The 26,324-nt window shown below is 47.9% G+C and overlaps 3 protein-coding genes across 6 annotated transcripts in view; 2 read left to right on the top strand and 1 right to left on the bottom strand.

Moving 5' to 3' along the window:
* BAK1 (BCL2 antagonist/killer 1) overlaps positions 1-7,316 on the top strand; it is a 35,376-nt gene extending 28,060 nt beyond the window's left edge. For 2 of the 3 annotated variants that reach the window (XM_073320300.1, XM_073320298.1), the window contains exon 6: positions 422-7,316. In XM_073320300.1, the coding sequence (XP_073176401.1) occupies positions 422-526 (105 nt within the window). In that variant the 3' untranslated portion in view covers positions 527-7,316. The remainder of the gene's footprint in view (positions 1-421) is intronic. The other variant, XR_012155856.1, reaches the window with a different exon arrangement.
* On the bottom strand, positions 6,838-20,261 carry UNC5CL (unc-5 family C-terminal like). The gene is given in 10 exon segments (XM_073320413.1): positions 6,838-8,806; positions 11,644-11,752; positions 12,347-12,443; positions 12,546-12,552; positions 14,941-15,001; positions 16,057-16,167; positions 17,858-17,907; positions 18,671-18,852; positions 18,854-18,984; positions 20,228-20,261. Coding segments are annotated over 10 exon segments (1,170 nt in total). The 3' UTR covers positions 6,838-8,418.
* A 1,291-nt stretch (positions 20,262-21,552) lies between these two features.
* On the top strand, positions 21,553-26,249 carry TSPO2 (translocator protein 2). 2 transcript variants are annotated; one of them, XM_073320477.1, is made up of 4 exons: positions 21,553-22,272; positions 23,950-24,176; positions 24,951-25,089; positions 25,591-26,249. In XM_073320477.1, exons 2-4 carry the CDS (start codon positions 24,004-24,006, stop codon positions 25,771-25,773), a joined length of 495 nt encoding a protein of 164 aa, XP_073176578.1. In that variant the 5' UTR covers positions 21,553-22,272; positions 23,950-24,003; the 3' UTR covers positions 25,774-26,249. The 2 variants fall into 2 exon arrangements, with proteins under 2 accessions (XP_073176578.1, XP_073176579.1); XM_073320478.1 differs by lacking the exon at positions 21,553-22,272 and adding an exon at positions 22,295-23,814.
* The last annotated feature ends 75 nt before the right edge of the window (positions 26,250-26,324 follow it).

Below are 26,324 nucleotides of genomic sequence, written 5' to 3'. Positions count from 1 at the left end.
AGCATCTGGCATTGGCCACTGTCGGAAGACAGGATACTGGGCTAAAGGGACCATTGGTCTGACCCAATCTGGCCGTTCTTATATCGAAACTGCTGCACTGAAAGTAAAGGGCTGATTGGACCCCTTAGCTTCGGCAGGCATGCCTACTGTGTGTACCCTAGAGCTGGCTGGGGGATGTAAAAGCTTATTCACTGATAATGATCTGAAGTTACTGTGGATTTACTATGGTGTAAATCAGATCAGAATCTGGTTTATTCAGTTGCAGGGCGGAGCACGAGCATATTTGAATGAATCCAATGCTGCCAAGTTTGTGCAAAAAGTAACCCAGGTGATGTCTGAGTGCCAGGCATGCCAGCAACACAAGTGCAATTGGATCATCCTGTTGTTGTGTCTTTCACCTGCCACTTCTCTCTCCTGCTAGGTGGCAGCACTGGAGTTGGATAACGTTTACGTGTTGTACATGATGGGGGTGTTGGTCGTGGTCCTGCTGGGTCATTTGGTGGTACGACGCTTCTTCAGCCCATGACTGGAGTGGAGGCCGAGGCCGGTGATCCGGCCAAACTCTCTCTCAATAGTCCACTCCGTCATAAAGACATCTCCTGAGAGAGAGGGGCTCAGGGAACAAACAAGGGAGAGCAGTTTGGATATGACGACTCCTCTTCTGAGACAGCACCATCCACGGAGAGACTGCCATCTGTGGGGAGACTGCCAAGAACTACACAGAGAGGCATTAATGGGGGGCTTTGGGGTGTGGGGCGGGATTGATGATCTCATCCAGAGGTTGAATGCTTCAGTCAGGAACATCAGTGCAATGACGTTCCCAGCATGCAGCGATGGGTGAGGGTTACAGGCTTCTGCAGTGTACAGAGACCGTAGAAGCCCCATTAGAGGAACAAACATGTTGTTTGGGTAATGCACGTGTCTCCCGCATCCACTCAGTGGCATTCTCAAGAGCCCTCCCAAGGAAAGGCATGGAACATCCTCTAATGGATCTCAGCCCAGATCTCGCCGGCCTTCACATAACAGGATTACAGCCACAGCCGTTACAGTCTCTGCTTGTAAGTCATTGGAGGGGGTCAGCCAGTGCTGGAGAGTCCAGGGAGGTTTTGCTCTTACCTTCTCTTGCTCCCAGCATGCCAAGCCCCAGATTCTTAGCTTTCCCAGTTGCTTTTAAAAAGCATCCCTGTCCACCTCTAAACAAATACACTGTTTGGCATGTGACAGTCATGACTAGAAATCCAGTTGCCCCCCAGACAAAATGACAGACTGATCCTGTCAGGATCTGAATTTGGAGATGTGCTTTTTCCCCCCACCCAGGAACATCACAGACACCTAAACAGAGCAGCATCCTAGGACTGTGCTACTTGTCCTGGTTGCCAGCCCTTCCTAGGGGAATGCAGAAGCCTGAACTTCAGGGTGGCAGCAGATGTATAAAGGAACGGCTTGTTTTCAAACACTAAAATACAGTCAGGTTAAAAATCCTGGGGTAAATCAGGAGTGAATGTCCTGGGTTGCGATGCACCATCCCAAGTCTGTGGTGTTTGGCTTACAGGCACAGCAGACGATGGTCTTCATCCAAACATAAACTTTTTTATGGAGAATCCGTCTGGCGGGGCCCCTCTCACCTGACTCCTGTATCTCTGTGCATGATTGGAGATGTAAACCGCTCCCTGTCGGCTGTTATTCAGAGTGGTGGCAAAGCAGAGTCCACGCTCTGAAATCCCCTGAGCTTTTGTGCGGTGAGTGCAGGAGTTTCTAAATCTGGCTCTGAGCCTTGAGGCTTGGGTCCATCTGTGCTTCCCACTTCAGGTTACTGTGTAAAGCTTGCAAACTGTGACTGGATTTAGGCTGTGTCCACCTGAGCCTCAGACTGGGTTCAGACCCAATTCCTGCTAACCCTGTTTCTAGCGCTGTTCGGCCAGCCAGTGGGGAGGGAGCAGGAGAGTGGGAGAGCCAGGTCTCAGCTCATACATGGCTTCAGTGCCCTGAAGCTGGCTTCTGTCTAAAGGCTACTGTAGCTGGGGCCAAGGCTACTTAAGTTTATCCTGGAGACTGGATAGAAGAAGCAGCAGCAATAAGACTAAAAGTATCTCAAGCGTTCTCAGGGATTTTTCCGTTCTTACCTGTGTCGTGAACCTTTGCTGGTTGCGGTGCACAGCTTGCTGAAGTAGGACGGGAGGAGGCAGCTGGGATGGCTGGTAAAGGGATGCTGTGATTACTCTTCTAGGCAGTTGCAGTGGTGGATCTCGTAGGGATTGCCAGAGTGCATCAGACCCTTGTCTAGTCTGGTAACCTGGCTCAGACGTGCTTCAGAGGAAAGTGAAAGAAGCCCGCCGTAGGAAAATGTGGGGTAATCTGCCCCCATGAAGGCCTCATTCTAATCCCTAATAGTTAAGAGATTGGCTTTAACTCTGAAGCATGAGGTTTAATATCCCTTCTGAAATTTGTGTTAGCATTAACTGTGATAACTCTGGCTGTTCCTGTTATCAATCTAAATTCCCACGCCCTCTTTGAATCCTGGTAAATGCTAATCATCAGCAACATCTGCATTGGTTCCTCTATCTAATTATACTTTATATAGAAACAGTATTTCCTTTTATCAGTTTAGAATGACACAGCTTTTATTTGTTCCAAGAAAGGAGAACATTAGCTCCCCTTCTCTAGACCATTCATTATTTTATATACTTGTCCTCTCTTATTCTTTTCCTTTCTAAGGTAAAATGGTAGCAAACGTCCCGTCATATGAGTGTTCTTCCAGGCCCTTGACCATTTTCTTCACCTGTCTCTGAACCTCCTCCTATAGAATCATAGAAGATCAGGGTTGGAAGAGACCTCAGGAGGTCATCTAGTCCAACCCCTGCTCAAAGCAGGACCAGCACCAACTAAATCATCTCAGCCAGGGTTTTGTCAAGCCACGCCTTAAAAACCTCTAAGGATGGAGATTCCACCACCTCCCTACGTAACCCATTCCAGTGCTTCACCACCCTCCTGGTGAGATAGTGTTTCCTAATATTCAACTTAGACCTCTCCAACTGCAACTTGAGACCATTGCTCCTTGTTCTGTCATCTGCCACCACTGAGAACAGCTGAGCTCCATCCTCTTTGGAACTCCCTTTCAGGTAGTTGAAGGCTGCTCTCAATTCCCCCCTCACTGTTTCTTCTGCAGACTAAACAAGCCCAGTTCCCTCAGCCTCTCATCGTAAGTCATGTGCTCCAGCCCCAATCATTTTTGTTGCCCTCCGCTGGACTCTTTCCTTGTTGAACCTCATCAGATTTCTTTTGGCCAAATCCTCCAATTTATCTAGGTCACTCTGGACCCTGTCCCCACCCTCTTGTTATGCAATATCCTTTTGAAAATGGGGTGCCACGTACTACACAGTATCTGCAAACCACAGATTTTTAAAGACAGAATATGTTCCATAGCATGCTGCATCCGATTCCTTATACACCCTGCCATCTTGTTCGCCATTTTTCACCAGCTGCACATTGAGTGAAGGTCTCACTGAGCCCTGACATCCAGGCCCTTCTCCTGAGTTGATACAGTTAATTTGGAACCCTGTAAGCTGTATAAGTAGCTCTTTCTCCCCCCTCCCCTCCCTTCAGTGTGCATTACTTTGCATTGATCAACACTAAGCATCACTTCCCATCATGCTGCCAATTCATCGGGCTTGATTAGGTCCCTCTGGAATTCCTCAGTGTTCTCTCTGGTCTCGCCTAACCTAAATAACTGGGTATTATCTGCAAATGTTGTTACGGCAGTGCTCACCCTCTCTTCCAGAGGACACTGAACTCCAGCCCTAGCACAGCACCCTGAGGCACTCTGCTGTTAATCTTTTTGACCCAAGCCAATGATTCTTCGTGACTAATTATAGCCTCTTGTGCAGGACCTTGTCAGAGGCCTTTGGAAAATCTAAATAAATTATGTCAACTGGTTCTGTTGATAAGTTCCAAGCAATCTAGTAGGTTAGTGAGACATGATTTTCCTTTGTAAGAACCATGCTGGTTAGACTTTATCATCTTGATCCGGAACAGTTTACCAAGAGCCATGCTGGATTCTCCATCAGTGACCATTTTAAATCATGATTAGATGTTTTTTTTTCTAGAATATCTGCTCTAGAAATTATTTTGGAGAAATTATATGGCTAGGGCTATCTAGGAGGTCAGACGAGATGACCATAGTGGTCCCTTCTGCCCTTGCGATCTGTGAATCTGCCAGATGTGTGAGTTATCTGTTTTTTGTTTCAACCAATTTCCCAGGTACCAGATTTAAGGCTAATAGATATTTTTTAAAATAAGATGCTTTATGGTAAGTGATCAAGTCCCAGTGGAGTCAGTCATACGGGACCCAAGAAGGGAACCTTTAAAACTTGAACCTTTGCTTTTTTTACCACTTTTATTCTCTGCCACCTCCAAAAATATTCAACTGGGCCCCGTCAAACTCAACCCACTGCAAGGACTGTCTCGGGGCATTTGTTTGTTACCCCCGTAACCTTACTAGACAATCATCCCTGTTGCTAGCACTAATTTCTAAGTGGACAGAAGGCAGGTTTGAACTGGGAGATGAGACAAATAGGGCAAGGAGCTGCTAAATGAATGATTGATCTGCAGTACTGTATTCAGTCTCTGGCTGGCACTGTTGTATAACTAGCCAGCTACCAAAGGCATTGAGGAGAGGAGCAGAGAAGGGATATCTTACGTTTAAGTTTATTTGGAACCTACCTTGGAACAGGGAGAGAATCCAGTGGGGAAAACTGCTGTGTGATTTTTAACAGTATCTTACATTGGTCCAGTTGGCCCCATGTTTCATCTGCTAAACCCAGCACTCATTGGGAGCTGCTTTGAAATAAGAATGTCATTTTCATCTGTTGTTAATTGGGCTGCTGGTCAGGGAGGCACTGGATGCTTTGGGGGACAGGGTTGGGAATGGGCCAGGATAGCCTTTTCTCCTTGGCCCTGCAGGTTCGACACCAGCGCAGAAGAGAGAGGACCAAAAAACTGTAGAACAAGTGGGTGAACTCAGTCCAGAGAGCTGTGGACAGGTGTCTACCTTAACCTCCGCCACCACTGGCCCTCATTAGCTGTCTCAGCAAGGGAAGCTTGCAGCTGGGCTGTCTGCAGGGGTGTTATTTCAGAAAAATGGCTGGGGCAGGGGAGGCAGGCAGTGGAACAAAGTTGTGTCAGCATATAGACCATTATATGTGATTATATTATAGCCTGTGAAGTTGAGAGGATTGGGGGATGGGGTGGGGCATACAGACCTATGAAAAATCTGGGGGAGGGGAGGGAACTGCCCCCCTTACCCTATAGCAAATGACACCCCTGGCTGCCTGTGCTGTGCACAGAGCATTTCAATCTCTGGGTTAAACAATGCCACCAATCCCTTTCCCCCCGTCTTTTTTTTTTTCTTTTCTTTCCTTGAAAGGAACCCTCCTTGCTCTAAGGAAATGAAAACCCTATGAAGGGGGAACTTGGTTACAGTCCTTGCAATAATCCCAACCCACAAACCTGTGGTGAAAGCAGCCAGCGTGTAAAGATGCCGGTGATGGGTGGTGATGAAGTTGACTGTCTGAGTGTACGCTGGAGGCTAACAGCCTGCCTCCGTAACTCCTCCTTGCTCCTGGTCAGAAAATGTGGGTGTTTGTTGCACTGAACAGCAGGGGTTTCCCTGCAGAGTCCTACTGTAATGCTCCTCGCCATGGGATACTAACTTGTGGCCAAACCACTACAAAAGCAACACCTAGTACGGCATGCTCGTCCCCACAGTGGGGACAGACAGAATTCTGGACCCGAGTGAGGGGCTCAGGAGGAGAGGAGGAGACAGGTGGGTGCTGGAAGAGGAATGTTGGGCAGTGATCTAGTTCTTACATGGGCGTGGGAGGGGAGGGATTAATACAGATTGCTGGGTGTTGATCAGGTGCTGAACTGGCAGCCAGCTAAAGAGGGGAAAAGCCATTTGAGCAGGAGATCGACTGTGGTTGAGGAACAATCCTTCCTGCCCAGCTTCAGCTCTAGCCCCAACCGTTGGTACCAGTGACCATGAGGTTTTACTGACTGTTGGGGATTAGGCAGGGGTTGGTTCTCCCAGGGAGCTGTGCCTAGTAATCTGCCCTCCCCGCATGCCTCTAATGGACTCCTTAGTACGGCATGCCCACAGGGTTCCCATCTGTCACCCCTTCCTGCTGAATGTCCAGCCATCACAGTGCCCAGCGTAAGCTGTAAATCTCAGTGGCAGCAGATAGGTGGCTGGCAGGAAGCCAGTTATAGCTCCCTGATTCTCTGCCTTGGTCCCAGAGCAGTTTAGAGCAGCTCCCCCATCCCTCCCAGACTGTGCCAGCTGGCTCTGGTCCCCATAGAGACCGTACATCAGCTGGGGATTGTCAGAGCTACCATGCTTGCCTCACTTCCCTTTCCTGTCCCTGATGTGCCTCTTGTGGCAAGGGCTGGCTCTCTGGCTGCTGGGGACTCCCGAGGAAGGGTCTTAAGGGAGCGGAGTGGCGCTAGCCATCTGGCCCAAGAACTCTTGTTTAGAGTAGAAACAAAAATAGAAGAGCGGGGAGATGTGAAATCTAAATCAGAGCATTTGATGTGATGTGTGAAGAGAGTCAGGAGTTCAAGGGCATTAGCTCGAGCTACAGATCACGTCTGACTCACCCATTCCTTGCAGCCACATCCCCAATTCCAGACGGCCGAGAATGGGGGAAAGTGCAGTGACAGGCGGATTTCAGGAAGAAGCTCGTAATGTCCTGCCAGTCTGGCTTGCAGAGCGTGGAAGGGCTCAACACTGTCCTAGAGGGGGACTTGTCCCTTGACAATCAAGACTGGTGGCGGCCCTCTGTGAAACTCTGTGGGTGTGGGATGGGGGGAGGGGTTACATGTATACTTGAAAGCCATACTGTAGCTATTACTGACTCTGTTTTGCTTTATTAATGGTTTCTGGAAAGCCTGTTGTTCCACAGATCACTTCCTCTGAGCCCTCCAGTGATTCCTGACTGCCCCAATATGACTGGGTAGCAGGGGACCTCCAGTGAGGGGATAAGGGGATACAGTACATGGGGAGCAGTAAGACACACATCATGCCGCCTCAAATGACGAGGAGCTTGCAGTATCTTCCCTCAGCATGGTGGTGGTTGTACCCCTGAAGAAGACATGGGTAATCCCCTTTTGATCCCCCCCATGTATGTAAACCATCTTTAATAACAGCTCAGGGGCAAGAGGTGTCGAACACATTGGGTTGTTTTCCTGGAAAACCATTTCCTTGCAAATAGTCTTTAAAAAAAGTTTGGTTTTTTTTCCAAAATAAAAGTTATGTGCACTTACAGGTCTCCCTTATATTGGTGTGAGCGCACACGTCTCATACATCCATATGTATAGTGAGGCTTTCTTGGAGGAGTTCTAGTCCACTTCCGCAGCTCTTGCCAACTCAGAGTGGGAGGAGGGATGCCCTTGTGGTTCGGGTGTTAGCCTGCAACTCGGGTTCAGGTCCCTACTCTCCCACACATTCTAGCTGTAGATGGGAGATAATGATTCTCTCTCCCTCCCCAGGGGTGCGCTGGCCTAGCCAAGCCTATGAGGGCCTAAGGATGCCTGGTTGAGCAAGGCGGTTGCAGCTTGTGGACTGGACATGGGCAACCTGCAGTTAGGGGTCTAGAACGTCGTGTTTACTAGAGCCAGACCCTGTCTATTCCCTACACTTGCTGCATGGGCTAGGATGCCATCTCCTTCACTCCACAGCAAGCCCATTTGCTCACTGAGGGAGAGACCCTTGCACAAAGTACCAGCTTTCCAAAAAAACCCAAAGGCTGCATACTTGATGCTACTGAGCGGTAGCAGTTACAATGTCACGAGCCACCCCCAATGGGGCAGTGCTGTCAAATTAAGGGACTGCCTTGGGCAAGCTGGGAGGAGCATTCCTGTTTCCATTAACAGGAGCAGAGCTAGCCCACAAGGGGGATGCATACCCAGCGAGGAAGAGGGGTCCCAGCTCAGAGGATGCTTGGTCTCACGCTGTCCCCCAAACACAAGAGCTGCTGCAGTTCTTCACCTTTAAGCAGAACGACGACGTCCCTCCCCTTGACAGACAGAGATTGCTCTCTATGTACCCTGCTCCCCCTTCTGCTGCCTGGAAGCACGAGTCTGGTGCCCTCCCTTAGACACTTTGCTTCACTGGCGAGCCTCAGAAATGTCCCCCTCAAGCTTGCCTACTAACCACATGGCCGGGAGAGAGCACAAGAGGCTTCCCAGATGTCAGGGAAAAACCAGGATGGGTGGGGAGTGACCACAGGCTGTAACTGGGCACAAGTGTCCGTGCATGGAGAAGCTGAGTCTAGCCAACAGGGAGAGAGTTGCAGGGCTCTCTGTGCTCCTGTTGCTCGCAATGGTGCAGGGGTGAGATTCTTCCAGCTCATTCCAGAGTCCTCCTTAGCATCTATGCAGCCTGCCTCCAGAATTCAAGTGGAGGGGAAAGCCAGTGCAGATTGGGGAGCACCAGCCACTGCAGCTTAAACGTTCTCCTTTCGTAAGCTCTCGACGGCAGGATCCTTGTCCTAGGGGACCAGGCTGTGGGCTGCCTGTGCTCTTGCCATTCATGTTCCAAGGTCTGTCTATGCCTGCCTGGCTAGGGGCACTGGTGGCCAGCGTGCAACAGTGCCCTCTGCTTTTTCCATTCAGGAAACCTTCAATGACCAAGGCGCAGTCTGACCTGCCCATGGCCACCATGATGATGTAGAGATCCCTCAGGTTCCCGTTCTGCTCCTCAAAGACCTCTAAGATGGCAGCCGCTGGGCTTTGCTGGCATGCAAAATACCTGCCGAAAGGAAGACCAGTCAGAACATCCAGGCTTTCCACACGACTGCATTTGGACCAAGCAGAATCGGGGAGACGGTGGGGAACTACAAGGCTCAAATGGAGACAGTGGCTAGTGCAGGACTGGGACTCAAGCAACCTGAGTTCCATTCCCAGCTCTACCAATGACTCCCTCTATCCTTGGGCAGGTCACATCCACATCCCCATAGTGACTCCATTTCCCCATTTATAAAATGGGGATAAATAAATCTCTCCTGCCCTTGCAAAGCGCTCTGAGCGCTATACAAGTGCGAACTGTTCAAATCACAATTAAACGGGAGAGAGATTCATTTCTGAGCCAAAACTTTTCTCCCATGGCAACTTGACCAAGGATGTCATTCTTTCTATACAACGGTCCGAGTGGGGAGGCCAGTGGTTGTGTGTTTGCGTAGCCCAGCAGCAAATGGGAACACGGGGCTTGATCCAACACCCATTTGCAGTCCGTGGCAAACCTCCCATTGTCAACGAGCATTGGAGCTGATCAGGGGAGATCAAATTCCTCTCCCACCACAAGGGAACCTCCAGTCAGAAGGGTAACCACTCAGGGCACTGGAGCGATAAGTCTAGCCTCTCTCCCCACAGCCTCCAGTCAGCTGGCTGACCTCAAGAGTATAACCAGTCTTCCACAAGACTGACAGAAAAACAGATGAAAGGTGGGGAAGCCAACAGGCTGGTCCACTGTGGGAATAATTATTAACCTCAGATCCTTGCAAAATCCTGTTTCTCTGGTGCATCTCTTCACTTGTTTTCTGAGAATCAGGCCGAGGATCCGTCAGTTCATAGTCCAGGTTTCTGGCTAGTGTTATTTCACATGCTGACTTTCCAAGCAGAATCCTAGCTGCCCAAGTTAGCTGGGACTCTGAACTAGTCTGTGAATAATCACAGGAAACAGATGCGACGCCTGCTCAGGACAAAACGTGGCCTGAGATTTTCAAAGGGGATTTAGACACATTCATTAAATAAAACCGCATTTAAGTTCTCTAGGACTGCCTGGAAACTCTCCGCCACAGCTTTTGCTGGGAAAAGCAGATTTCATCATTAACTTTCCACTTAGCTTGAAGCAGTAGCTATTCCAGTCGGTGTCTTCACCACTCTGCCTGTTGTCCGGAAAAAGTGTTTACTGAAATCCGTAGAGCTTAAGGCCAGAAGGGAGCACCAGAACATCTCGTCTGACCTCCTGCACATCACAGGCCACCAATATCACCCAGCACCCGCACACTAAACCCACCCACAGATGTGAGACCAAAGTACTACAGCCCCCAGGAGACTGGGCTGTTCTGTGCCACAGGCAGAAAACAGGAAGGACTGAGATGCACCAGTGCTCAAGGCACTGCAATGGCAAGGAAATGATGGAGAGAGACCCAGCCAATCCTGGCAAGTGACCCACACGCTGCAGAGGAAGGTGAAATCCCCCCAAGCTGGCCTGGGGAGGGGGCAAATAGACCACATAGAGTGATCATTTAGTGGTCCTGGCGCACACAGCCACCTTTTCTAACAGTGGCCAATGATTCCATATTCTTCCAGTTTTGGATGCGCAATCTCGACTAGGTTCTCAGAGCTGCTGAGCACTCACCGTGGCATTACTCCTGAATTAGCCCTTGAATTCCCCTCTCGCTCCAGGAGCATGGAGCTTCTGGTTCCCTCAGCAAGACTAGCCCACAGAGCCCTATAAGTGCGGGGCCCAGATGCCAGAGTATGCTCAGGTAGGTGCCCCTCCCACCTTGGTCGCTTGCCCCGAATGGCCTTTCAGCTGGACTCTGTGCCACCAGAACCCCAGCAATGCAGCGTGAAGGAGCCAAAGTGCAATTCCATCATCTCACGGTAAGGGCAGCCTCTCAGGCTCTGCCTGCCTGTCCAGAACATCACACGGGCTCTCTTGTTCCCAGACTTGTTACATAGGGCCTGATGTTCGACGGTGCTGAGCACCCACAGCTACCCTTGGCTTCAACGGGAGCTGCAGGTGCTCAGTCCCAAGCGAACTCTGGATTCCAGTAATTACTGAAGCCTAGAATGAGACAGAAGGAGATATCCTCCGGGCCCAGTCTCCCATCTGGCTGAGATCTGGTGCACTATCCCCTCTGGCCCCCAAGGATACCCCCTCTGCCTGGCCAAGGACAGCTGCATAAGTATGTGCTGTGTCATCACCCCCTCGGCTCTACTGGCTGGGAGGATGAGGATCTTATCTCTGAGAGGACCACACCTTGCTGACTCAAGACAATCAACAAGGGAAATTGCTGGTGAAAACCAATGACAGAGGAACACGAAGGGGGATCATTCCAAGTGGCCAGTGTTATCGGCGGCAGGCCACACAGGGACATTTCTGACACATACAAAACCCAGAGCTGCCACTGGCTTCCTGGTGAAGAGCTAGCCTGGTTGGCAATAATATCTACCAGTAGCTGATAGGCGTGAAATGATGGTGGAAAGAGAGGGGTTACATGGTGGAGCTGAGTGATGGGAGGTAGGATGGAACAGGCCACAGGGGGCTGTAATTATGGTACTTAGCACTTATAAGGTACTTTAACTATATACTATACACAGTCTTCCCCATTATTTTTCTTGAATATCAAATCCAGATCTCTGGGCTCCTGCTGTTTAGTTCTGCCCCCTTCCCTACCTCTCCTTTTATTATGAACCTGCTACAGAACAGCATCCAAATACAGGGCCTTTGCCTTCTGTTTAACACAAACGCAGTAGTACTGTACTGTACTTGCCCTCACTGAGACCTGATCCTACCTGGTCTCCTCTCTCCCCCATCCCATCCTGCTCCTTTAACCTGAGATGAGTCTTGCAAGTTATCTGATTTTCATTCTGCACATGCCCAGCCTGGATGCCAGCTTGCACCAGCTGTTCTCACTGATGCTATTTGGGTCCAGCAGCACCTGTAGCTGCTCAAAGAGCTCGCGGGGGATTTTGGAAGGGAGAAAACACACAGCTCTTTCAGCGTCACCCAGCCAGGTGGGATCACTGAAGCTGAAGGCCTGGTGCTAGCTCAGTGAACTGACTCTTCTACACCCCAGCCCATCACTGGCACTGCTTTAGCTTTAGCTTTCTGGCTTGTCTGGGTCATAGAAGCCACCACGTCCCTTTGAGGTGGACCATTCACAGAACCCACTACTTGCGCCCATTGTGGGCCAGGCAATACTGAGGTGGACCATCGCCTCTGAGACGGAGGATACTGCTTCCCAGCCCCATCGATATGGATCTGTTTCTGCACCAGTGATTTCCAGGCGGCTACGGAGTTCAAGTCTCCTGATCTGAGTTCACGGGTCCTTAGAATTTTGGCTGGTATGTGCCTTCAGATATGCCAGTCCCAGCCTATGTCACCCAGTGGGGGATACAGGCTAGGACGGGAAACTCATGACTACCACGGTTCCTGCCTCCCCCAGTTAGAGTTGCTGTAAGGAATGGGGCAGAAGTGCTTTCGGTAGAAGGAGACTGCTCCCAGCCCAGCAGCCGCTAGAAGTAAGGTACAAATCACCTCTCTTCAGCAGACCCCATACTTGCCTGTTACAGTGAGGGGTGGAAGAGATTCTGGTCTCCGGAAAGCCGCTCCCTGGGGCCTGGAATCGCAAGATTTCCACATACTTCGTCTCCAGGCCCTGAAGCAAGGGGGAAAATGAGAGAGACAGGGCAGAGTAAGAGTCATTTCGCTGAACTGTGCATGCGTGCCCTGGGGAACAGCCTTCCCAGGGCTGGCTCACATCCTGGCTCTGAGATTATTGGTGCAATGGCAGAGAGCCTGTGTCTGCTTCGTGCACACCAGTGCCAATACGTTGCAGCCAGTGGCCTTACGCTGATGGGGCTATGATCAAAATCAGCCCCAGAGCGCTAACAGCTTCGGAGTGGCGACTGAGTCAGCGAAAGCAGCCTATGGGAGGACTTTGTACCCAGCTGGTAATATCGCGTTGCTGAGTCAGGGCTGGGAATGAGGGTGCATGGAAGTTCAGACTTGTGGCTCCTGATGCAGGGCCAGGAGTGATCGTGAATGCAGCCTGCCCTTGTGCCAGAAACGACTTCCTCCTCGCTCTCATCCTGCGCTTACATACAGGGCCAGATTTTCAAGTGGTGTAAATCGGCATAGCTCCACTGCCTTCAAAAGAGAGACACTGATTTACACCAGCTGAGGATCTGGGCCTCTACAGCTAATGCTGTTCCCCTGTGCCAACTGGAGGACATTCCTCCCACACCTGCACTGAGCGCTGCTACCAACCCTTCACGAAGTTCTGCATGGCTAGTGGGATTGTTTCTCTACTCCAGGGGCAGGATTGTTCAGTCTTTTGTACATCCCCCACCCCACACACACACTCATGTGTTTAGTGGGGAGAGCATACAATTAATACGGTCCCCAGATTTAAAGCTGGCCTTAGTTGGCACTACGCCTGGGTATGGTGGGCACGACTGAAGCGTAAAACTCGCAGCTTTGGGCACTGAAGTTAGATGCAACTGCCTAGCCTGAATATAAAACAAAGGCCACCATCCTCTCGCCAGGTTAGCTGTGAATCAGAGCTGCTCAATACCTCCCCATCCCCTGGACATTGCAAGGGTATCTCTCTGTCTCTGAGTTTTCTATAGCACCCATCACTGTAGCACCAAAGCCTGTTCACTCCAACTCCCATTGAAACATGTTACAGGGGCCTGGATTTAGGGATCCTACCTCTGGAACCCCTGTAATAAAAGTAGGCGATAAAGACTGCATGCTGCTGAAGAAATAGAGTGTGAGGCGGTGCAGCCGGTGGGAAAGCCAATCCCCTCCGCCAGTGGAGCATGGCATGAATCCCTGGGAATCAGGGGGCTCTGGGCGCCATTTAACAATTGCTGGTGCAGAGAAGTGGAGCTCAGGCTCCTCCCAGTGCTAACAGCCTTCAGAAACCTCACGGTTACAATATCCCCCAGCCCCTGCTCCCATCTTCTATAAATACCTTTATTGCAGAGCTGCCAGACTGGCACTTCAGAGCCATCACAGTGAAACCCAAGTGAGGTTACAATGTATTCCTGGTCATGCGATCTCATTCTGAACGACTGACTTAGCTGACAAGTTTAATATACACATGCTACCCTGCCACCGCTCACTTTCTTTGTTCAGGGGAAGGTTAAATTTTACAAAAGATAAATGGCCCTAATAAAAAAGTCAACTGTCTCTGTAATCCATACTGCCTCCTGCTTATAACACTAGCTTGGGCTTCTTCTCTTGAGCTGAATTAAGTTACCAACAGAAATAAAAGGCCACATCATTTTAAAGATTCTTTTTTGACTAATTTAAACAGACACTGACGTGGGCCAGAATTCAAGATCCAAGAACCAGGAATGCTGGGCAAGTCTGAATCCAGATCTGGGCATTGTGACTAGTTTCTTAGCTCTATCATGGGCCGAACAAAACCTCTGGATCTGAGCTGCCCTGAGTTTTGAGGCTGTTTGGAACAGATCTGAACTACTGCTACTCAGACCCATCTCTCACTGGAAATGGCATCTTTGGGTCTCAGCAGGTCAGATGGGCTGTGTGAAAGAAAACACTGAAGCTTAACGCTCATAAGCACAGAGAAATAACCGCAGGCTGGTGCATGCTGGACAGTGAAAACCGTCTCCTCCTCAGCATGGGGCAGCTTAGTGCTTCAGGTATAACACAGATTGGCACATACAGATATTGCTGCCCAGGTTCTACGGTGATGGGCACATTATAAATGCCCAGAATAGATTAGGTAGGTAGATTAGCTAGATAGAGTATGTAGACAGAGTAAGTAGGTAAACAGTATTAATGAGGGAAGTAAAGAGATAATTAGGTATAAAGATAGACAGGGAAGTACATTAAGTAGGTAGATAGGTTAAGTGGGTAGGAAGGCAGGGATTAGTTGGGGGTGTGTAAACAGGCATGTAGACAGAGTAGCTAGGTAGCTAGATTAAATTAGGTTAAACAGATTAGACAGGTAGCTAGGTTCAGTAGACTTTGTACAGGCAGGTGCTGGTGTATGTACACAGGCAGGTAGACAGAAGAGATGGGTAAACAGGTGAAGTAGGTAGCTAGGTTCACTAGCTAGATTAGGTCGGTAGCTGGGTTGAGCAGGAAGAGTAGCTATTTAGACAGAAGTCTAGAACTCACACTATCTGTGCCTTGTAACAATGACTTCATTGGTCAGTGCTGTCCATTCTTCATTCTGATTGGCTCAAATGGAAAGAAAATAAACAAGTCAAAACAGCAGTTCAGAAAAAACGATGATCTCAATAAAACCCCAACTAAACAGTTAACGTTCGTCATAATAAAGAAAAGAAACCTGAGCCTGTTTCTTTTTTCCCTTGCTTAGCAAATATTAAATACTTTGCCCTTCTGAAATGCCTTTCATCCTGCAGCCATTCATTCGTTAGCCCTGGCAACCCCCTGGGAAGTGGTACTTATTGCACCCATTCTGAAGCGGGTGAAACTGAGGCACAGAGAAGAGATGTGATTTGCCCAAAGTCACAAAAGGAGTCCATGAGAGAGATGGGAATAAAACCAGTCCTCTGACTCATAGTCCCTTGCTATACCCATTAGATAATGTTCCTAGACCCCTGGGGCAGGGACTGTCTTTTTGTTCTGTGTTTATACAGTAGAACCTCAGAGTTACGAACTGACCACTCAACCACACACCTCATTTGGAATCGAAAGTACACAATCAGGCAGCAGCAAAGACAAAAAAAATAAAAAGCAAATACAGTAAGTACTGTGTTAAATGTAAATTACTAAAAAAATAAAGGGGAAGTTTAAAAAAAGATTTGACAAGGTAAGGAAACTGTTTCTGTGCTTCTTTCATTTAAATTATGAAGGTTAAAAGCAGCATTTTTCTTCTGCACAGTAAAGTTTCAAACCTGTGTTAAGTCAATGTTCAGGTAAACTTCTGAAAGAACAACCAGAACGTTTTGTTCAGAGTTATGAACAGTTCAGAGTTGCAAACAACCTCCATTCCCAAGGGGTTCGTAACTCTGGGTTCTACTGTGCAATGCCTGGCACAATGGTGTTCTGGTGTGTTACTAGGGTCTCTGAGCACTCCAGCAATACAAATAATAAATAATAATAGAGCCCAGAAGTGAACCCAGGAGTCTGGTTTTCCAGCGCCCCCTGGTTTAACCACTAGGTGACACCCTTCAAAGAGACTTTTTAATTCCACGGGCTGCTCTGAATGAGAAATGGCCAAGAACAATTACACTGACAGAAACCACAGAGTCAGGCAAACTGCTGCAGACCGGAGGCTACCTGCTTCCTCCAGAAACAAAAGGAGCGAAACGGGCATTTTCCGTGCCCGATGTGGAGGTGAGGAATGGACTGGCAGCTGCTGTCATCCATGTTTTTCCAGCCTGCAATGGGCAAAGTGGTTACAGTCAAGCTCTAAAATGACACTGGTTCAGCATGATGCCTAGCATGACTTCCACTAGTAAAGGCCCTGTTTGGTCCCTAGGTTCCTTGAATCAAAGCACTGAGACTTGACAGTGAGGTGCGTGACTCTGAGCACGACTGATTGTGCATGGGGATCCACACAGCACTCACTATGCTCTCGAGGTCAGATCCTCAATTGGTGTAAACCCATGCAACTCCATTGACTTCAGTAGGGCTACACTGATTTACACCAGCTGAGGACCTGGCTCTCAAAGTCCTTTCTTAGCCAGCACCAGGCTCCATGTAAATCATGGTCAGAATTTTCTCACAATTGTCCCTTCTCTGGTTGTTCCAAAGACCCACTGAGCTGCATGGAAAGATACTCCCTGGGCATGACATTTGGCAATGCACTCTTCTCAGCCCCCAGTCATTCATATCTAGGCACTGTCACAGGTCAAAGTCTGTGGGCTTTTCTGGTTAGTTACCGGGAAGTGAAACAAGAACTGGCATGAGCCAAGAATGCTGCACTGATTTTTATTGTCATCATAATTTTATTTAACAGCAATAAAATAAATACAACTTCTCAAGTCACAGATGAGTTTTCTTTGCTTGACACTTGTAGTTTTGTCACCTGCCTGGAAAAACCTCAGCATTTTGGCTGAGATTCAGTGTAATGTCAGTGTAATATCTAGTACCTGCTCCCTCTCTCATGCACAGCAATGGATTCACCAATCTCACTTCTTTCCTGATACCTATGATCCCCTGGGAACCGGGAGCACTGAGATACATGGACTTTGATCTCTCAGCAGAAATAGGAATATTGCATTACTCAATGATTCACAATAAAAATCCCTAATGTACCCTATAGCAACAGTGCATTAGTGATAAAACTGGAAGAATACTTCTTAACAGATTATTTATTAGACCAGTTTTGCTTTTCCTCCTCATGAATCATCTGTAAGCAGACAACGTTTTATCTAATGTTTTATCTAACGTTCTCTGAACAGTGTCCTTGACTATTTCTTGCTGTGTTGCTGATTTGCAGGTGGCTTCTTGGAAGCATTTAAAATTTAGAACATTTTGAATAGCTACATGGGTCACATGGTATCTTCCTCTTCTTTGATTGGATTTGATTCTTTGATACTCTTTGTATCAGACAGTCAAGGTGCATACCTGTGTAATGTGACCCGATGCCCCTGGATTGGGATTGAACCTTGGAGGTCTGGGTCTAAAAGCATGAGCCTGTCCTGCCTGAGCGAAAAGATCCAACTCTGTTAGCACAAACCCAGTAATGGGCTCATAAACCTCTATGAAAGGAGACAGCACTACATTATGGCAGGGTGTGTTACACTTGTATTTTACAAATTCACAATCCCCTCTCTGGGAATTGCCCAATAGTTGCTTGAAATTTGCTCTGTTCATGGACAGTCAACTTGTTCGTTAGACTATTTGAGGGAAGTGAACACAAGACAGGCGTGAACCCGGGCAAAGCAAGTGTGTATAAGAACTGGGAGGAAGAGTCACAGAACACTGTTTGCAATATCTGCCCAATGCTGTAGGGTGACCGAAGTTGTGCTCAATCAGGGCACTGGTGCATTCCGCGTGGATACTAACCCTGCACTAAAGGACTCGGATGCTGTTCTCACTCAGGATTTACACCATGAATCTCACTGGAGTTATTCCCGATTTGCATTGCAGAATCAGGGCCAAAGTGTGGAAAGCTGAAATCAAAGGGGGACGGGATAACTCAGGGCTTTGGTAAAGAGTTATAAGAACCAAATGCGGCTCTTGGACATGCCAATGAAACGGCACTAACTCCAGTATTATGAACAGAAACACGCGTCTTCCAGCTGGGAATCTCAAAGCATCTCACAGCCCAGCCTCCCACGGCATGAGTGAGGCAGGTTAGTGTTATGATCCCCATAGGGATCGCATCTCCTCCTGGCCTTCCAGCCCACAAGGAGCAGCTGCTTTCTGCCCCAGCAGGTTCCGGGCCCTGCAGTGAGATTCCTTACAGACCAGCACATGAGGGAGACTTTCTTATTGCTCTGAAGTGTGTCTCAGGAAAGCACCAAGCACCACAATACTCATTATATAGAGTTACACTGAGGTACAAGGCCAGTTAAACAGCTGGATAAACAGCCTCATTTCTAACGGGGCTGAGCCATTGAAGCCAATGGGGTCTCTGGGTACTTAGTACCTCTGAAAGTCAGGCCACTAATTCAACTCTCTGAATATGGATTTAAGTGCCTGATTTTAGACACCCTCCTGGAAAATGCTGCTGGAAATGACTTGCCCTAGCTCACACCACGAGTCAGTGAGAAAGTTGAGACTAGAATCCAGGTGTCCTGAGGTTCCAATCTCCTGCTCTAATCTCTAGATAACACTGCTTCCTAACTGGTCCCACAGATCGGAAAGCTGGTTGGGATGCTAAGTATGGTGATGCAAAGCAGACATTTGGGAAAGCAGAAGAAAAGCACTGACCTGAAGTGAGAGAGGTGTATCCGGCATTCATCACTCGTGGTCTCTGCCCTCATCCCTTCTCTGACTCAGACGGGATGCCAGGTCTTGCTGCTGAGGAGGTCAGTGTTACTGGTGCAAGCCCGGGCCTGGGTCGCGTTCCCTGAACAGTGCTTGAACACCAGCAAGCAGGGTTTCCGGAACAATCTGGGTCCCATGGGGCCTGCAGTAAACAACAGGACTGATGAGGGCCTCTGAGCCGGAGAGCTGGGGAGAGTCCAATAGGTCCCAGACTAGCACCAGGGAGATCTTTTCTGGCCGTCCCAGGGCCACTGCCCCTGCAAATCACAAACAGCAATGCTGATGGGCTAAGTATTTAGCAGTGATTCTATCAGACTCTATCAGGCTCTAGCTTTCCACCCTCCCTTTGTTCCTCTCCCGTGATGCAACTCATAAGATTACTCACCGCAATACCTTAAAGTGCTGGTGCTTCCTTTAATTAACATTGACTTGCTTAGTGCCCGTCCCAAACGCTGGAGGCTAGTACAAAGGCTTGTTTACATGTAGCGCACTCAAAGGTACAATGTAGGAGGCTGGGTTTGCAAATGCTGCCATAAAACACGAGGGGGAAATATTCTCTCTGAATGGACCAATTGGGTGGGTGTGCTGTGGGCCCAGCAAAAACACGCAGAACGGCTTTGCTTTTTCCTGTAAAGGCCTCTTGTTCATGACATTGACAGCTGGGCACTTAGTGGGGCTTTAGGCCTCTAAAACAATTTAAGGATTGCATTAATAAACAAAGGAAACATTGAGTTTGGAAAGGAAGCTTATTTAGCACACTTTTTAAAACAAGGACACATTTAGTGATTGCACAAAACTGCTCATTAAAGCGATATTCATAAGCTATTATTTTATTATTTTTAACTAACCTCCCCCCAAATAAAAAATGCTGTCTACGCCCCCTGTCTCTGGCTCATACCGGCTGTGAGTCGAATTCACTGACAAAGGCTGCTTTGTAAACAGTACCTTGTTCTGACTTGCCCAAGATCCTTTCTCTGGCAGAAAGGCGGAGGGTGTCAAAGAGAGAAAGAAAAACTAACAGCAGGGAAAGAAATGTAAAAATCCCAAATGCACAGGACCAGGTCCTCAGCTGGTATAAATCGGCATATCTTTGTAGAAGTCAATGGAGCTGTTTCTGTGCACACTAGCTGAGGATTTAAACTGGCTGATGAACAGGGCCCTAGCAAATTCACAGCCATGAAAAATGCATCACAGACCATGAAATCTGGTCTCCCCCCATGAAACCTGGTCTTTTGTGTGCTTTTATCCTATACTATACATATATCATGAGGGAGACCGGTGTTTCTCAAAGTGGGAGTCCTGTCCCAAAAGGGAGTTGCGGAGGGGGTGCCGCAAGGTTATTTTAGTGGGGGGGTCATTGTATTGCCACCCGTATTTCTGTGCTGCTGCCTTCAGAGCTGGGCTCCTGGCCAGCAGGCGCCGCTCTCCAGCTGCCCAGCTCTGATGGCATGCTCACTGCATGCTCCTTTTCTCCAGCAATGTCCCCAAAACAACCCCTACATGGGAAGCTGCTGGGAGAGTCACATAGTGCCATTATGCCAGCTATATGCCTACACAGGGAAATTCTCCATGGCCAGTTATAGAGGTTTTATAGCTTCTGTGCCAGTGAAGCCAGGGCTCTCATGAACTGGGCCATTAATTTTTTAGATGAAATATTTAATTTCACCAGCATCCTAATCTGTAAAATGGGCTAGGAATTTGACAGACCCAGGCCTAGGTATGATCTGGGTTATACCGAAATCCATCAAGTAGCAGATTACTCTGAATAGTGATCTTTTTGCACCCTGTCCCTGGGAAGGAAACACTGGCAGCTAAAAATTGTTGACAGAGTACTTTCCAGCGTAGTCATGAAGGAAGCATGAGCCAGTGCTCTGCATTATTCCTACTCTAGTGGAACATCAGCAGCCAACCGGCTGATCGCACTAGAAACTGCTCTGTCATGCACAATAGCAGCATTGTTGAATGATGGGCTTTTCCATTTCCATCTTCATTGGGGTGGGATCCAAAAATGAGATGCAAGTGGCTATAGTTCAATTAATGTATGTGTTGCATGTCTTATTTTACAGTGATAGTTTAATTACCCTATGGAAACACAACACTTCAATGGAGCTACGCTGATTTACAGCAGCTAAGGGAATGACTACACTGCAATAAAAGACCCATGGTGCGGCCACTGCTGGGCCAGGTCTGCTGACTCAGATTCATGGGGCTCGGGCTGCGGGGCTATAAAATTGCAATGTAGATATTTGGTCTCCAACTGGAGCCCGGGCTCTGAGTCCCTGTGAGTGGGGAGGGATTCAAAACCCAGACTGTAGCCCAAGCCTGAACATCTACACCACTATTTTTAGCCCCGCTGCCTGCATCATCTGACCTGGTCTTTGAGACTCAGTACCGCACAGTGTAGACGTACGCTAAGAGTCTGGGTTTCTCCCCACCCTTCGCAAAACAGTAATTTTCTTCTGCTCCTTTTGAGTGCAATAAAATTAAAGGATCTGACTGGGTCTGCGTTATAATGGAAATATTACACTCCCCCAAGAGACATTAACCTTGCTTCAGACCATGAAATTCAGGTAATGACCCATAGCAGAAGTGAATTAGTGTTTAATTCTCCACCCCTTGCAGGCAGCCTCCTAATGATTTCTAGGTCTCTCCCTCCCTCCCTCTGCCATTTAACATGCATTTGTAATGTCTTTACTTTAGATTCAAGAGGCTTTTGCCAATTTTGGCTAAGAGGGAAGTGGAGGGGAGATCACAGAGAGCCTCTGGTTAATGAAAGTTCTGATATGCAGCACATGGATGATTAAAACTGCAGACACCCATTCACACACAGAGAGCATGTTCTCTCTCTCACTCACACACTGTTGTGCATAGAGAAGACAGACTTGCACTGGGCCAGCTCCTGAGCTAGTGCAAATCAGCAGAGCTCTATTGATACCCATAGAGTTACTCCAATTTACACCAGATGAGGATCGGGCCATCTGTCTCTCTCATTAACGCACTAGCACACAAATACACAATCCCACATACAGGACACATTCTCACCGCCACACAAGTTCTTCACGTAACACTCATATACACATACACACTCTTACATGCACAAACGCTCATATATACACCATTCACGCATGTTCAAATACTCAACACATGGTCTCTCATACACAACGCATTCACACCACATACACAAACAGAATAAACACATTCTCTCTCTCTTTCACACACACACCCTCACTGACTCTCAGAGGGATTCCCTCATCGGATCAAGCAGAGATGTAGAGTCTCACATACTGCCTGAGTGTGTGTGAATTTGACAGGTTGGATCCGCCCTCTGCAGACAGTTACACAAACACCACTGAAGGAATCCTCAATAATTCTTTCAGACTACAGGCTCCACACACGCGCGCCCCTTTGTGTGCTACTTCAACGTAACTCCGATGACAATTTCTTCATTGTGTAGAAGCAGGAACAGAGCCAGAGGCTGGCCTCAGAAATCCATCTGTTTGCTTGTTGTGTTTTCCTGGCGAAGGGGGAAAATCAACTGGGAGAAGGTGAGTGAAGGCTGCTGTTCCTATAGATTTAGCCTTGTCAGTATCAGCAGCTGTGTTTCAAATTAGAATGTTATGACAATTAAGTGTCTGTTTCACCCCTTAGTTACTTCAGCAATCTGTAACAAATTAGCCTAGCATTTCCAGTGTTTGTTTGTTTGTTTGTTTTGCAAACCCTGGCAGTAACAATTTGCTCTGCGGCAGAGAAATTGAAATGCAGCCTGTGCCCTTATATAATTTTAAATTAGGATCAACTCCTCTTGTTTTGCTCAGCGCAAGGCAGGTTTTCTGGTCCATAAACTGTCTGGTAAAGGTCTTGTTTATTTGCTATGACGCCTGTGTGTATTTGGTCTTTACTGATGCAGACCTTTGCTTGCTGGCTCCGGGTTTTTAAGATGACCTTTTCTTGCATAATATTAATAATGAGTATGGGCTGTCAGTGTTAGTTCTGGATCAAAGTCCGAAACTGAGAAGACTGTTCAGGTCAGTGCTCTTCTCCTGATCTATATCCCCCGACAAGTGCAAAGTAACAGAATAGATGGATTCCCAAGGACAGTGGTGCTGCAGCTAGGGGTGCAAGGGTTGCTGCCACACCCCCTGCCTTGAAGTAGTAATAACAAACACCAAATACATGGTTTCCATCATCAGCACCCCCACTATAGAAATTGTTCCAGCACCCCTGCCCAGGGACTTTTTTTTCTGAAAGATGTATTCTGAACCCCTTCCCCTGCCCTCCCTTACATTGCCAAAGACAACCACCTTTTTGAAGCCTTTTGCTCAGACTCTCACAGTGATGCTAAGCGTGATAGGTATGATCTTTTACTGCCAGGAAGAACATTCCACATATTCCTGCAGATTAATGAGATTGGATTTAAAGTTATGAATGGATCCAAAAAGAAAAGGGTTGGTCCACTGAGAGGCTAGACAGGCACATATCAATCTGCCCCTGAGGGTGAGAAGCATGTTGAGGACTGGGGAACACTCAGCCCTGATGCTAGACATTGCCCATAGTCATGTAACGACTGTGTGACTGTCTTTAAAAAGGGAGGGTGTGTGTAATGGTTAGGGCAGGGGATTGAGACTCGACATTCCTTGGTTCTGGTTCTGTGCCTGGATCTGGAAGGGAATCACTGTATGATCTAGACAAGTCAATAAACCCCTCTGTGCCTCAGTTTACCCCTTTGCGAAATGGGGGGATAATAATCCCTTTCTGCCTTTCAGGAGAGCAAAAAGAATTAAATAATGTTAGTAAGGCACTTTGAAATATTGTGATGAAAAAACGCTCACTACAGATGTTTATTTAAAATACAAATATATGGTGACAGATTAGCTGAAGAGAGAAGAAAATGGAGGTCCCACAACAAACTGCCTGTTTTTTCCTACTGAGAGCAGCATGCAGCAGAGAGATAATAGCTGCATTGAGAGGTCTAGCAGCATACATGCAGGAGAGTTTGCCCACTCTGTGAGCTGTGGCATTTCGACAAGCACTGAGAAAAGTGTCTTCAGTCCTGTCTTCTAAGGATGGTTTCAATGCAGCCACGTTAGGTAAATAATGAAATTGCAGCAGCCGGTGCAATGACAGGGAGTGGGGATTAGAGTAAAGCAAAGACCTGGAAGGTCTTGGTCAATATGGAAATAACCAATGTCCTTTGTAAATGATGCTCACTTATTGCTTTTCAGTTACAAAAGGCCCAGACCAGCCACCCAAAGTGCAGTTCAATCCAGTAAGGAGGGATGTGGGCTCATGCTTTTGGGTTCTCTGCCTTGCCTCATATTGGGGGATTTCTTGGCTGGTTCTTGACACGAAAGGAAGTGCCTACTTGGTTTGAAAGCCTGAAGAAACCCTCTTGGCGTCCACCCAACAAAATGTTCCCGGTCATGTGGACTACCTTGTACACAGGCATGGGGTAAGGTTCCGTGTACTACTCCTTCTCTGTACATAGGCATGGGGTGAGGTTCCGTGTACTACTCCTTCTCTGCTTCTGTGGGTCTTTATCTCTAGGGGAGACGTTACTTCACTCTCCTCCATTGCTCATTTTGGAGCTTTCCTTCTCATGGACCAAGTGGGCAGGAAAGGGACGTTTATTTTCAGAAGAGGAACATAACACCCCACTAGGTATTGAGCTGAGTTCATCGGCTCCACCTGGAACTTTTATTTTTGCCGGGGACTTTGTCTACACTGGGTTTATTTTGCACAGAGGATCACGATGACAACTGTAGAACTTTGAGAACCCAGCTAAGATCAGGGTCCCAATGTGCTAGGCACTGTACACATACACAGAGACATTCCCTGCCAGATGAACTTACTGCCTAAATAGATAAGAAAGATCATGAGTCTGAGGTGATGCCAGGCCACAGATGTAGGTGCACCAAGGCTGTGCTGGTGCAAACCCATTACTGCAAGTCACTTTTGCATCCGTGTGGTATGTCTAGACTAGGGGTTACATCAGTGTAGCTACATTGGTGCAACCCTGCCCCCTCACCCTCAAAACCCGGTGTAGACAAGCCATAAGAGCTGCCTTTGGCTAGGGTGGGATCTGCCCTTGGAGCTGTCTTCCAGTAATTAGAATTCTATGGCGCAAAACCGGTGCCTCCTGGTAGAATAGTGCCTGATCCCACAGCATTGTGGAGAGAAGCCAGGTGGGACAGCAAAATGTTAATTGTGATTTTCCTCTTCACAGCTATGCTTCATACTTGGTGTGGAATGACTTAGGGGGCTTCAACAGCAAAGCCATCATCCCACTGGGCCTCTACGGGGCTCAGCTTGCCTTGAACTGGGCTTGGACGCCCCTATTCTTTGGAGCTCATAAGCTAAAACTGGTATCGTGTCTGTGCATATTTGTCTTGTGTTGTCTGTGTCCTGCGCCACTGGTTTGGAGCCTTTAGGAAGGTCCACAGCGAGCACCAGGAAGTGCTGTACCCTGTGTCAGCTGTAAAGGCATCTTAGCAGAGCTCTGCATCTGCTCACACAGCACTTGATTCTAACCCGTGTTATCAGTCCTTCGCATTCCTGACCCGAAAAGCAGGGCGGTTAGGGAGCCAGTGTTCTGGCTGCTGCATTTTTCTGTTAAGAATTTACGGCGAGAGATAAGCCTCCTTGAGCGTCACACCCTAGTCCAACCAGAGGCAGGGCCATGAACTTCAAGGGGGCCACACTATTCATGGATGGCTTATCAGCCTATAAAATACACTGTCAACAAGAGAGTCCATAACAGCCTTACTCTCGTTGGACTGCCTTCGATAAGAGTTACTCTTACAGTGCATAGGGAGAATACGATTCCAGTGGTCGATGCCTCAATCATTTCCTTCTCTCTTCTTCAGGCTCTGGTGGACATCCTGTGCCTATACGGCCTGGTGCTTGGCACCATGTACTCTTGGTACCCCATTAACAAGATGGCGACAATGCTGATGGTGCCTTACCTGGCCTGGCTGACCTTGGCTTCTTCTCTCACCTTCTGCATCTGGAGGGACAATCCTGAGGAGGAAAAAGGAAAGAGTGACTAAGACAAAGAGAAGCTTGTGAAATAAAGTCATTCTATGAAACCAATCCATCCTGATGTGGTGGACCAAGAGCTGATAGCCTGGGGGTGGTTAATTTTATTAAGATGGGTACCTGAACATACATATCATTTGCAAAGGGTGTATGGGGAAAATTTTGCACAATGCAATGGGATATCCCTTTAAGGTTACCATACACCTTTAACCTGAGAATCCCTGCCTCTCTTTTTCTCCAACAATGCTGGGGTTTTGGGGTTACAGCTGTACGGTGGCCTTAAGGGGACACAAGTTAAATCTCATAGGCCAATTTCTGCTCTGTTATGCCACTGTAAATTCAGAGTCACTCCACTGAAGACAATGGAGTTATTCTGGATTTATATCAGTGCAACTGAGAGCAGAATTTGCTTGCATACATTCAAAAAAATTCTCACCTGTGTGACGAAAAACACCTGAGATGATTAAAACAGGACAATTTTTACAAACCTAATGGCTTTTTGTCATTCCTGCTGTTTAATTTTTGCATAGGACTCAGTTTGGACTTTTTACCATTAGCCATT

The sequence above is a fragment of the Lepidochelys kempii genome, chromosome 21 (assembly GCF_965140265.1).
Source record: "Lepidochelys kempii isolate rLepKem1 chromosome 21, rLepKem1.hap2, whole genome shotgun sequence".
Lineage (NCBI taxonomy): Eukaryota > Metazoa > Chordata > Testudines > Cheloniidae > Lepidochelys > Lepidochelys kempii.
Note: the sequence above shows the minus strand (reverse complement) of the source record. Positions and strands in the feature narration are given on the sequence as shown.